The sequence below is a fragment of the Sphaerodactylus townsendi genome, linkage group LG07 (genome assembly GCF_021028975.2).
Source record: "Sphaerodactylus townsendi isolate TG3544 linkage group LG07, MPM_Stown_v2.3, whole genome shotgun sequence".
NCBI classification, from domain to species: Eukaryota; Metazoa; Chordata; class Lepidosauria; order Squamata; family Sphaerodactylidae; genus Sphaerodactylus; species Sphaerodactylus townsendi.
The window spans coordinates 31,726,843-31,740,568 of NC_059431.1; the positions used below are offsets into that span (position 1 = coordinate 31,726,843).

A 13,726-nucleotide genomic window follows, 5' to 3' on the forward strand; every position below is an offset into this window, starting at 1 on the left:
TGTAATACCAATGTTGAAACCTCTTATGTTTTATTTTTTTTAATCAGGAATACTTTTGTTCTTGTTTTAGATACAGGAAGCTACTACTGATTTTAACCAAATAATCTGTATGTTAAAAGTTGTATTTTGCCGTGCGGGGAGTCTGAATGCTCATTAATAGAAAGTATGTTCTCAGGATCCCTACTTTCACATCCATATTATATTGTAAATTAGATATTTTCTGATGGTTGCTGAGAAGGGGTTCTTCATCCTTTAGGAAGTATTTCCCCGGGAATGCTTGCATTGGAGTTCAAAGAGGTTTTAGCCCTGATAGGAAGAACTTTGTGGAAAATGATAAATAACTTTCTCATCTTCCTTACCCACCCCCAGCTGACGTTTGAAAAACAGGAAATCCCAATTCTCATTGAGTGGTGTTTATTATTTTTATGTCATAGAGCCAAGGTGAAGTCTTTACAAAAATGCACTAGATTTCTTGTCTGAAATTTCATGTTAAATAATGTAACTTTTTTTTTCATTATCCACTTAGGTTTTGAAATGGAGCAATACCATCATTTCTTGTTTTTAGAGTGTTGAAGGGCTTTAGTTCTGGTCTCCCTAATTATTTCATAGCCCTTTTGTATTTCAGCTTTTCTTGCTTCAAACTACTGGCATAGCCAGTAGCTGATAATGCGAAGTGCTAAAATAACATAATTTAACACATGGAGCCATCATTTTTTTCCACCCTGTCATGACACTTCACTGTACTGTTCCATAACATCTTTGTACTGAAGAGTGTTACCTCTGAGAATAGCAGCAATGGCCTGTTTGGTACAGGATTAATAGCTCTTTTTTTAAGTCACAAAAAGTCTAGTGGATTAGATAGGAATAGTTTTGCTGAAGCTTTTAGTTAGATTATCTAGATTTCCAGAAAAGAAACACAAGAGTATAATGCACGTTTAGGTGGTAACTTGTCGTTTACTCACATAAAGCAGTAATGTAAGTTATTTCCTTCTGCAAACTCATTTGTTTTTCTTAGCTTATGATTTTGTCTTCTCCCAGCCAGTGGTGCTGTTGTATAAATATTGTACTCTGGGAGTGAATTGAGTACTTGCCTTTGCATGGAATTTGAAATTTCAGAATGCGCTTTTCATAATCCTGCACACTGTATGAGACACAAACTTGCTAAAGATTATGATTTTGCCTTCCAATCCAATAACACCTTTCCATGAAAGCTGATGAAGTAGTATGTTGAATAATAACCCAATGTATCATGTGTTGCTGCTGATTTTGTCAGCCATTTTTTAAAGTATATGTGAGACAGAGCTAATAAAAATCACTGTTAAGTGATTTTTCCCATTCATGGATCTTCTTAAGCATGTAACAACAGATCACGCACAGTATATAGGCAAAATGACTAGGTATATTTAGGACTTTGCTCTGCTATATTAAACTATCCTTGGATATTCTGTAAGCTTACATCTGAGTGTATTTTGTGTATTGTGGATAACTGTGGAACAGCCATGTCCAATCAAACCAATTGTAGTGCCTTTGTGGTAGGATGGTTTTCTTCATCTCAAATCTGTAATGCTGTCTGAGCTTTCATATACGATAGCTGGGCATGGAGATTCCCTGCCAAATAGAATGGAATTGGCTGGCTGCCTAGCCTTACAAGGCATAGTTTTTATTTTTACATTTACTTTACATTCCTTTACATTGTACCTTAGAATTATTTTAAACAACTCCGAAAGCTGGCTTGCTGAAAATTGGTCACGATTTTGTCGAATAGTGACCATGGCTGGATTCAACTGATTGTTGTTGGTTTTCCAGGCTGTGTGGCTGTGGTCTGGTAGATCTTGTTCCTAATGTTTCGCCTGCATCTATGGCCGGCAGCTTCAGAGGTCTATCACAGAGAGAACACACTTCTCTCTGTGATACACCTCTGAAGATGCCAGCCACAGATGCATGTGAAACATTAGGAACAAGATCTACCAGACCACGGCCACAAAGCCTGGAAAACCCACAACAACCAGTGGTCACTATTTGCTTAAAACAGGAATTGTTCTGACTATGACTGATGCTTGAATATTTAGAGCTATTCAATGTCTTATTTTCTTGAATGTATAGAATCACTGTCAATTTTGTATTTTTATTATGCTTATATTTTCCACCTGATTAAAAAAAAAATCTCAGTTGAATTGTTTTCATTTTCAGAGGTACCCAGTTGTCATGTCGTCTTACCTGGGAATCATCGGCAGAGTCTTGTTACAAAATAAAAGTTTTTTCTTGTTGCTTCTGAACCAGATGGCCTGTGAATTTGGGCAAGAGGTAAGATTTCATGTTGAGTTATTTGGATTTCTAGTACATTTTGTTTATTTAAAATATTTATGTCTCGTACTCTCAGCAGATACAGGCGAGTTGGCCTGAAGCAGCTGAACAAAAATTAAGTCCAGTGGCACTTTTAAAATCAACAACGTTTTATTTTTAACTAGCGGTACCCGACCACGAGTTGCTGTGGGTTATTGTGGTGAAATGGGAAAGGAACAGTAGCAGCAAATCAATTGCAGAGGCCAGCAGTACGTGCTCATGGAAACACGGAGGGTGATACTGTGTGATGTCATTGATGTGTGTGACCGCATTCCTTGGGGGGGAATGGAAAGGTGCCCCTCCCACACATCTAGGCTGGATGGTCACGATCCTTTGCCTGGGAGTAAGTTTGGTTGGTGGCAATGGGTGTCGCTTCTGAGTAAACCCTCTGAGGGGCGCGACTCAGCCATTCAAAGTATGTCATGGTTGCTTTACCGAGCTTACTCCTGAGTAACGCGTGCCTGGTTTTCTGAACTGTAACTGCAGAATTCAGGAAATCTAGGCTGGCTGGTCCCTCCCTCCCATCCCTTGCATGCCACCCTTCACTCTCTTCCCTCCCTCATTTCTCTTCCCTTGAATGGCACCTCTCCCCCTCCCTCCCTTCCCTCTCCCTTGGCTAGGGTGGGTGGGTCATATCCAGATGCTGGGGCCCCTCCTTCCCCTCCCTTGCATGTCACCCCTCACTCTCTCCCCTCCATCACTTCTCTTCCCTTGCATGCCTCCCCCTCCGTCCCTTCCCTCTGCCTCCCTCCAACTGTCTTTTACATTCAAGCTTGTTCAATATGGGTGTGGCATATGGGTGAGGAAGTAATTAAGTGGAGGTTGGATGTGAGGGAGGGCAGAGTGAGGAGTGTGAGGATGAGCTGAATGTGTATGAGAGTATGTGTGTTGTGTGGTAGTAGTGGGTGAGGCACAGAGAGTGAATGGTACCTGCGTGTCAGGGGGGAACCCACCTGACGTCTCACATGGCAACGTGTGTATGTGTTTCACTTCCACTCGAGTTATTACCTATGTACTGTTTTCACTGCTCATATCTGGCCATCTGAGCGAACATTCTAAGGGCACAAACATTCTAAGGGTGACAGTTACACACAGACAGCTTCATGTCCTTCACCATGGAGCGCCAGGAAAAAGGCGTTTTACTTGGGCCAGGTGTGAAATTTCAGGTTTGTGAACAACTAAAAACACTCTCGCCTGGCTGACTACAGTGGCTGGGAATTTTCAGAGGAATTCGCCCAGCAGTTCCTGTGCTAGACCATCAGGAACAAACTCACGGTTGGCTTTTTATATATATAGATTTAGACTTTCATGTATATCTGAAGAAATGTGTATGTGCACAAAAGCTTATAACAAGAATAAAACATTGTTGGTCTTAAAGGTGTTACTGGACAAACTTTTTTCTCAGCAAACTGTATGTAAACAACAAAGATTCTGTCATTCTGGTGGCACTAATTTTGTGAGCAGAATGTTTTGTGTGCACTTTGTTTGGAAAACTAGAAGTGTGAGTTAATTAGCCATTTTAAATTCAGGTTTACATTTGGAGGTAGTTTCTGTTCAAATTATCTTGTTTCCTAGAATGAATCTCTTCCCCCTTCACCCCATTTTATGTCTGCAGTAGTTATGTACATGCAGTTGCTAGCTCATTATCACTTTATGCACCTTCTGTCCTGGAGAAAATGAGGTGTTCAAAATACGTTCATGGAATATATCGCTATGAAGCTAAATGCCTTCAGCTCATAGAAATGAAAATGTTGCGCTTCTTATTGGTACCAGTTTAACAGTTCAGTTCAGAACTGATGAGTGAGTGGGGACGGGACTGCTATGGCACTTCCCTGCCCCCCTCCAAAAGGCTTTCCTGCAGCGTGGGAAGCCCTAAAAAGTTATTTTTTAAGGCAAAAATCCCCCTAGAGGGGAATAGAGATTGCTACAATCTCTGCCAGTGGCTACTCCAGTGCATGGGGGCCAATTGTGCTCTGGAATCCAACTAAGGTCAGCCACACACCCCCAGAACACACCCGGCCACGCCGGCACAGCATTCTGCACCAGCGGACTTGGGAGACTGAGGACACTTCTGGGTCGGACACTGCAGAGCCGCACCATGCCCAGGTAAGTTGCCCTCTGCCGGCATATTTGCCCCTTGTGCCAGCAGAAAGGGCATTTCTGCCATCGGAAGGGTGAGCTGGCTCCAGAGGGTAATACACACCCACACTCCCAATTGGGCTGCCCATGTTTGAGGGGCAAGAAATCAGGCTATTTTTGATTTAAGCAGCCTTGCTCAGTGTGTAGGCTGGCATTCACAGAGCCCCTGTGTACATACAGAGATATTGTTGAAGGCTTTCACGGCCGGATTCAACTGGTTGTAGCGGGTTTTCCAGGCTGTGTGGCTGTGGTCTGGTGGATCTTGTTCCTAACATTTCATCTGCATCTGTGGCTGTCATCTTCAGAGGTGTATCACAGACTTCCCTCTGCCAGCCACAGATGCAGGTGAAACGTTAGGAACAAGATCCACCAGACCACGGCCACACAGCCCAGAAAACCCACCACATACAGAGATGTGCTCAGAGTTTTTCATTTCTGGCGACAGTTACTTATACTTCATGGATTCATGTTCTAGAGAAACCCTTGCTTCCAAAGGGAATGTTTTTCAGGGACATAAGTTGCTGTGCAGCAGGGGGCAGCCGAAAAGCCCCTGCGTGCATAAGGAATGGTAAGCAGAGATCAGTGCTTCACTTAAGGATATGTTTGAGTGGCTTTTTGTTTACTAAATACATGGATACTAACAATAATAATGTAAATTTCTGCAGACATATATAATAAAGTCTGTGAGTTGAAGCCGATAAACCGCAAACTCTGCTTGTGAAATTGATCTTTACTTCCTTTCCCTTCTTGCTATAGTCCTCTGATCTCACTAAAAAGCTGCTCTTGAAAGTTTGAAACTCCTCTGGAACTGCATACTGTGTGGAAAGTATCCATAGAAATACTTTCCAATCATCCATAGGAATCTATAGAAAGAGGGAAAATATTCTGCTCACACAAGGGGAGAGTTGGGTCCCATCCTACATTGGCACGTTCCCTCTTGTAGTAGCATTGAGCTGAATCTATAAAGAGATGTTAGAATAATAGTGATGTTTATTATCATGGCACACACGCCAGTAGAATTCTGCATTATATGTACATATGCATCTTTTCTAGTTATGTGAGTGTATATTCCTGTCCTTGAGAAGTTAGAATGTTCTGCAGAATTTGGCACAGTAACAGGAACTTCCATCTGAGAAGGTTTACGTTCTATCTCATCACAATACTGTAAAAATAGCTACCTGGTCTGATTACATTGCTTACTTTCAACCACATTCTCTTTTTCCAGCCAGACCTGCTTCTTGGTCATGTGATTGAAATGTGGGTTGACCGCATGGATAATATAACTCAGCCAGAAAGAAAAAAACTTTCAGCTTTGGCACTGCTTTCTCTTCTACCATCCGATAACAGGTGAGAAAACGTGAGCAGGGATCCACAGAACCATGTCACAGACAACTTTCATTGGTGGCATCTCAGTCGATCCTAATAAAAGTTAAATTACACTGTTGCTGCTAAGGCTTGTCGAAGTCAATGAACTTTAAATAGTTAAATGTTTTGTCGAAGGCTTTCACGGCCGGAATCACTGGGGTGCTGTGTGATTTCCGGGCTGTATGGCTGTGTTCTAGCAGCATTCTCTCCTGACGTTTCGCCTGCATCTGTGGCTGGCATCTTCAGAGGAGATCCTCTGAAGATGCCAGCCACAGATGCAGGCGAAACGTCAGGAGAGAATGCTGCTAGAACACGGCCATACAGCCCGGAAACCACACAGCACCCCATTTAAATAGTTAATTGTGCAATTATTTTACATATTAGTAAAATGTTGACCACGGATGTGAGAAATTAATTACATTTATTGACTTCAGTAAAAGTTTTGAAACTAGACATTTCTGAATAGGTTAAAATCCCCCAGTTCACTGTTGAGGAATTGTTTCTCATTGTTGACATGTATAACTGGAGCAGTCATTTCTTCCGTTCTCTGTGTGCCTTTCTTCATCCATTTTATCCCATCAATCACTCAAACTCTTCCATCTGACTCTTGTTTATACTTCAAAGATATATAGATGAAAAATGCTTTCTTGAGATGGAAATATTTATTTTTTTGTCTTTCATATGTTCTGTATGAACTGTGATGTTCCCGTAATTTAAATAACAGTTTGGATTTGGGGTTATTGCCATGTCTAAATGCAGGGATGGATGAATATTCTTTTCCTTCCTGAGTATAATTGCTTTTACCAGTTTTAAATCATTATGTGCATCCTATTATTTGTTTGTTTGATTCATTTATACCCCGCCTTTTTCCCCAGGGGAGACACAAAGTGGCTTACATCACTTTTTTTTCTTCTCCATTTCATTCTGACAACAACCCTATGAGGTAGATTATGCTGAGAGAGTTTGAGGGGCACAAGTTGGGATTTAAACCTGAGTCTACCAGATAATTAGTCTCACATTCTCAACCACTGCATCACACTGGCTCTCCATTATATTATATTCTACTTAGCTTGTACATTCCTTATTCTACCCAATAATTTAAACTGAATGCATACTATATCAGTACTGTGTGAAGACAAACACATTTAGCTGAACTTTAGAGGAATGAATTGCAGAGATTTCCCTTCTAGCAGTACTTCAGAACTGCAGATAAAATGACTTCCTGTCTCTCAGTTTCCTGTATCCATGGTAACTTTATTTTAACCAGTCATGTGGATGAGCCAATGGGAAGAGTAGTGTTTCCTGTAGGAACATTTGCGGAACCTGTGGCAAAATGTGAGAAACTGGAATGTTGTCTTGAAAGTTCTTAAAATAATGTACTTTAGAATGGCACTAGCAATTCCAGTGAGCTGCAGAACTACAATTTTAACTGACAAAAGGAGCGTCGTATTCTAGGTGAGAGCAATTTTTAAAATATTTTAAGCTGTGGAACAAGCAGATATTAAAAAATAAGAAGCTATTAATTGAAGGAAATAGAGGTTGCTAAATATAAACAGCACTGTTAGCTTTTTGAATTTAAGTAAGATGAACCATTTAAAATAGTTTCTATTACTGAAAGCTGCTACTTTGATTTGAATTTTAATTCTTGAATTAGTTTTCAGCCATGTTAGAAAATACTGTAATTTTACCATTACTTACAAGTTACTTCATTTTAGTTACTGGATATGAAATAATTGGTGTGATGAAATAAATTAGGTTGTATGAAGCAGTAGCATTAATAGTCCATAAATAGTAGTAGTAGTAATAGTAGTAGTAGTATTAATAGTAAAAAAAAGCAGAAATAACATTAAAATTGCATGCTATTAAAAACAAATGAAAACTGAGAATTTTGAAATAAATCATTTTTAACTTTTTTCTGATAGCACAGTTAGAGATGATTGGGAGAATCACAGTCCAGGAAATGGGTCGACTTCACCACTTTGGATTGTTTCGGCATATTCTTAACTGTCTTCTTTTGCTGCTCATCCAGGAGGAAATGCTTTGTTGTCCTTCTGTTTGCCAGTACTGTACAGGCAGACAAGCTGACTGCCATAATTCTGGCCTTTCTTCTGTTCCAAAGAATTTCTCCCAAAGTACTGTATTCCTATATCTAAGTGGGAATAATATAACTTGTATAAATCCTAATGAACTGATTGGGCTTCATCATCTTGCCGTTCTACACTTGGATCATTCTGGAATTTTAAACGTACATCCAAAAGCATTTTCTGAATGTCAGAAACTGCAGTACCTACATATGTATAAGAATCGGATTAAGCATTTGGATCCTGGGACATTTGAAGGACTTCCAAATCTTCGTTCTTTATACCTACAAAATAACGAAATTGCGTTTGTTCCTAGAGGATTATTTGGTGATCTCACTTCAGTACAGTACCTAATGCTTCAAAGCAATCGCATCAGCATCCTGGGTAGCGACACTTTCCTTGGAATGATTAATCTTCGGATTCTTAACCTAGCCAACAATAAAATTTCACGGATATCAACTTCAGTGTTTCATCACCTTGACAGCCTTACGTATTTGTACCTTGATGGTAACAATTTAACGTGTGTGCCGTCAAATGCTTTTGTAGCACTGAGCAATCTTGTAAAACTTTCCTTGTCACATAACCCTATTGGATCAATACCTCCTTTTGCATTTAAAGGGCTTAACAAGCTCAAATACCTCTCCTTAAAAAGAGCCAGCATAAACATAATTGAGGCAAATGGATTTGGGGGGTTAAATCATCTTAAAATGTTAATTTTGAGCAGTAATAATTTAGAGAATGTCAATTCCAGTACCTTTGCATTGTTGAGTAATTTAATGTTTTTGCAACTTGACAGAAATAAAATAATCAATATTGCAGTTGATGCATTTGCAAAAATGGGGTCATCTTTGAAGATGCTGAATCTGGCATTTAATAATCTTACAGATATTCAGCCAGGACTGCTCCGGCCTTTGGTTTCATTAACTCACTTACAAGCAAAGTACAATAGTTGGAATTGTAGTTGCAGATTACTTGGACTAATTACTTGGCTAGCGTCATCTTCAGTCTCTGTAAATATTCATTGCCAATATCCTTCCAATTTGCATAGAAGACATTTGAATTACATTAAAAGGGGTTTGTTTCCACGCTGTTTCAACCGTTCAACTTCACCAGAAACACTCAAGAATATCAAACCAACAGGTATCCATCAGAACACCACTACTTTATTGATGGCATGGAATAAAAACTCCTCAAGCAGTACAGTTTACAAACATTTAAAGAACATAGACACAGAAATAGTGACTTTATGGACAGAAATACCTACCACATCTGCTAGTCAGCATCTCCACAAAGAACGTTCGGCTGGGAAGCTCAGACTGGCAGCTACAGTGTTTTCATTGTTAACTATGAAGATACCAGCACAAATTATACCTGTTAATTTTACCCTGGAAGAAAACAGATCATTGCCTCCAGAAACTGATTCTGAATCATTTAAAACCTCTCTAATCTGTACACAGCAAGTAGAGAAACTAACTCGGGCTTTTGACATTTTACTAACCTTTTTTATTTTGGCTTGCGCTGTTATTGTCTTTTTGATCTACAAAATGATTCAGTTTAGACAGAAACTCAAAATGCAAGAGAGCTCTGACAGTGGAATAGAATACTATGGTTTTTATCAGGCTGGTAGATACCACGTAACCGATCCACTTCAGTCTGTGCCACAGAATCCACTGGGAAGTTCAGAACTGGACAACATTCAGCCTCCTAAAACAACTGTAGTTGAAAGTCAAGCACAGGTCATCTTATTTGAACACTCATCTTTATAGTGTGTTCATAATGTAGGATCTATGATGCTGCTTGTGTAAAAGCAAAGAAAGCAACTTTGTACATTTTATAAATAATAGTTCAGCTTATAATTAAGACTTTTTTTCAAATAATGCCATTATTTGCTGTCACTTTTATTCACATTTCTGTATGAATCTTAAGATTTTGTTTTGAAAGCCTATTTTGTTCTATTTGCCAGCGGACAATCCTTCATTCATAACTCTTGAATTTCAGCGTTCAGCGTTCTACCTATATCAGATGTTAAACCGTTGCCTCCAAAGATTTCAGCCTTTTCAAATATTCATTAGTATTAATAATTCAAAGAAACAATATCAGACAACTTGCGAACGAATAAGTAAAACTGATTAGAGCTAGCAGCATCATGAAACAGAATTACATGTAGAAAAAAATTGTTGTACTGAGGGAGAGATTGTGAGCTAATATCAGCATTGCAGTGCTGTTACCAGTAGAGTACAAGACTTTTGGTTCTACTCTGTCCCCTTTTCCAGTATTTGCCAAACACCTTTGTACCCTGATAGTCTGGAGATAAAACCAGAAACAGCCAGTCATGGGGAGGGGAGGAGCAGAGGCGAAATGAGCTGTTTAATAGACGTTTGAACCAGGCAGCCTTTAAAGGCACTTTAATGAAGGTAGAGATTTTTCTGTCTTCAGCCGCTGTTGTGACACACACTGGTATATGGATCTCATACATAGCCTTTCTTGGTGATTGCAAAACTATTGTGGCAGGCTGAGGCCTGCCTTTTAAAGGCTCTACAGGTCCACCTGAAAGATTACGAAACCTGTGTCTGGCTAATACCAGAGTCTGCCTGACTCCTTATTTCACTCTTTTTATTATATTTATGGATGGAAATAAATACATACACATTTCAGTTGTATAAAGTTTCTGAAACTTTCCAGTTTACTTCCCTGCTTTAAATAAACCTTTTTCTTGTTTTGTTCAATCTCTAGTCTCCTCCTTGGTATTAAGTGTAGAAAAGTTTATAATCGGGTTTACCAAGGCAGAGAGGACAGTACCTTCGGAGCATCATTTACTAGCAGTGTCTAGAAGCAACTATTGCCAAATATGCACTGTCAGGCTTGTAAATGAACACTGCTTTGGCCTCTTTCACAGGTATGCTTGGGAGTGGTATGAGGATGTGTGACAGTTCTCAGTTGCTTTCTACCATCATGAGGACAGGGGCACTATGTGAAATTTTCCCCACCCAAAAAAGTTTAGTGTTTGCTCCTCCCACTGTGCATGCCTATTAGAATTAATTGAAGCATCAAAATACTGCTGAAAAAATGACTTACTTAGACTTAGTTCCGCCTGTGCAACTGGGCACATTGGGCAACAAGCGTTCTCCAACTATTTCAGTTGGCTGCGAGGAGTTCAACTTCGTCCCATGAGATGCGAGCCACGTTTAGGACTTTGAAGGTTGACGCTAATGACCATATGTATATTTAGAGTTTCTTTCCAGTGTACGAACTGTGTATTCTGTATCACATATTTAGTCATATATGATGCTAATTGAAGTAAGAATGCGCAAGAGAACTTTACCATCTATTTAAAAAAATTCTGCAGTTTTCTCTAATATCAAACAATTTTAACAGTTTTTAATATATTGGACACCACCTTCTTGACACCATCATTTTGTGTTTAGTCCATTTTAAATAGACTTTGCCCCTACAGGGTTATTTCACTACTAAGAGGGGTGATAAATGTCTGCAGTAGTTGAATAGATATCATCCCTTCACCCTCCTCCCTCCAAAAAAGGAGGTTGACCTAAGTTTATGACTCTGGTGATAATAAAATACGTGGATGTGTAGGTGACATGAATGTTTGCAATGTGTTTGGCAAAAACTTGTTTCAGAAAAACTAAAGGAAGAGCTCTTGTATTGCTAACTTTAGTTCTTTTTCCCCCCAGAGCCTTTTACTACTTGATATAACCAGATATCACTGTTATAGGATTTAAGTGTGATGGTAAAGACTTGACAAGTTGGTGATTACTCTGTGACCAGTAACAGACCACAGTATATTGAGATGGGAGCAGGAAAAAAAACTATTTGAATTACCATGTCATTTGCAAAATCTGTCTTTATTTGATCACTAGGCTCCTACTCAAAGATGATTATGTAAAGGTCAGAGGACAGAAAATAATTACGTTTTCTACCTGAAAATCTCCATATTGTTCAAAAGGCTACTACCCCAATCTGTCAGCATCTTCATAATAAGAATAATTTAAATCATAGAATTAGATAGAAGAAACATATAAAAAGCTAATGGTGTGCTATAAGCACTACATATCAATACATCATTGGGCCAGTTAATGAACCCTCAGAGCAGAAGGGGTGAGCGACACTCATTACAGTCACAGCTACGATGATCTCTCAGTTCATACATAGCGGTAAAATTCGTCTATCAAATATTAACAAAAGGAATTTTACTGAGATATATCAAACTTCTTGTTTCTAGAGGTGGCAGTCCTGAATTCTGAAGAAGAGAGATTCATTTTAAACATGTTTACGTTACAGTATCTTGTTACTATATATAAAATAACTCATAGAAACCAGTGTATTCCTTTACCGATCAATTTAAAATATTACTGCGAGTGATGTGTTTTCCTTCTTTTAATGAGCCACAACTGAAACATCATCATAACTAGTAAGCAGTTCAGTCCAAAAGCCATCCACGAGCTGGGTGCCTGGCCACTGCCCCCGAAGTGGCTTCCCAGTGATGTGGGAAAGTCAAAAAGCCTCCCCACTGCCAAGAAGCCTCAATGGGCTGCACTGGACTTACGCCAGCCAAAAGTCTGGCTTAAGTGCAGAGTGCAGACACCGGCAAAAGCTGGGAGGAATCCAACTAATGTTGGCTCCTCCCCTGACCCACCCTCACTACAGTGGTGAGTGCACGTATAGACTGCTTTCCCTGGTTACGTAGTAAACTGTACTAGATTGTGAAGCCATGCTTTTCTATGCAGGTGTAGAAATACTCTACACCAAGTATCCTGGCAATGGATTGTCCAAGAAACTCTTCATATAGTTGAGAAAAATCATATGATAACTGATGCTTGACATTACACTAGAGCAGCGGTTCTCAACCTGTGGGTCGCGACCCCTTTGGGGGTCGAACAGCCCTTTCACAAGGGTCGCCTAAGACTCTCGGCATCAGTGTTCTCCATCTGTAAAATGGATAAATGTTAGGGTTGGGGGTCACCACCACATGAGGAACTGTATTAAAGGGTCGTGGCATTAGGAAGGTTGAGAACCTCACTAGGGAATGCAGGAAGTAATTGTGATAAAGCTGAAGAGGAGCAGAAAAACAATGTTGTAGCTCCATTTATACAAAGCAAGTTGTGGACCGGTGTCTGAGATCTAGATCAACTGACCACTCCTATCATTTACATTTGCCATCACATGAAAGGTGCCTAATACTTTTTCAGTTGTCATGTTCACAAAAGTTGGATGTGCCACGAATGCCTGTGTAGTTCTGCACCCCTGGTCTCCTTCTGCAGCAGGTCTTCCTCTGTGACTCTCCACTAATCATCATTAAGACAGTTCTCCAAAAACAGAGAGGAAAAAATAGATTAGTGAAAAGTAATACTTTTCATTTGCACCACATTTTAAACATGTTTATGTTATAATAATTAAAAACAGGGAGGTTGCCGACCTCCCAGGTTAATTGAAACATACTATTCATAGCTGCTGCTTTTTAGATAAGCTTTTAAAATACTAGTGTTTTTCTTTGAATGGTATTGTATGTTTATATTGCACAACTTTGGTGAAACTTCAGAACATAGAAAGCTGGAGAGGCTCACCTTTCATGCTACTCTGGGTGGAGTGGCTGGTTCCGATATATCAACTGTATATTAGTTTCAGGTACAAGAATGCATGTGTCAATTTAATCATAAAATAAGGCAGAAATTAATCACTGCATAGTATAAGTTCAGTAATTAAAAAAATTAGTATCCAACAAGAGGGATAAGGTCTTAGAAAGTTACCTGTGTGCATCTTCCCCTGGATCCAGCTTGCAGGTG

At 39.5% G+C, this 13,726-nt stretch overlaps 2 protein-coding genes across 3 annotated transcripts in view; both read left to right on the forward strand.

Annotated features, from left to right (window-relative positions):
• The window catches only part of IPO11 (importin 11), a 100,120-nt gene that overhangs the window by 67,859 nt on the left and 18,535 nt on the right, over positions 1 to 13,726 (forward strand). The window contains exons 26-27 of the mRNA XM_048503974.1: positions 2,191 to 2,304; positions 5,708 to 5,829. Of these exons, the coding sequence (XP_048359931.1) occupies positions 2,191 to 2,304; positions 5,708 to 5,829 (236 nt within the window). The remainder of the gene's footprint in view (positions 1 to 2,190; positions 2,305 to 5,707; positions 5,830 to 13,726) is intronic.
• On the forward strand, positions 7,172 to 11,234 carry LRRC70 (leucine rich repeat containing 70). 2 transcript variants are annotated; one of them, XM_048503975.1, is made up of 2 exons: positions 7,172 to 7,302; positions 7,770 to 11,234. In XM_048503975.1, the coding sequence occupies exon 2, from the start codon at positions 7,781 to 7,783 to the stop codon at positions 9,692 to 9,694; it is 1,914 nt and encodes a 637-aa protein (XP_048359932.1). In that variant the 5' UTR covers positions 7,172 to 7,302; positions 7,770 to 7,780; the 3' UTR covers positions 9,695 to 11,234. The 2 variants fall into 2 exon arrangements, with proteins under 2 accessions (XP_048359932.1, XP_048359933.1); XM_048503976.1 differs by having other exon boundaries at positions 7,775 to 11,234.

Coding starts and splice junctions, on each gene's coding strand:
- LRRC70 (XM_048503975.1), top strand. CDS start 7,781: ATGATTGGGAGAATCACAGTCCAGGAAATGGGTCGACTTCACCACTTT.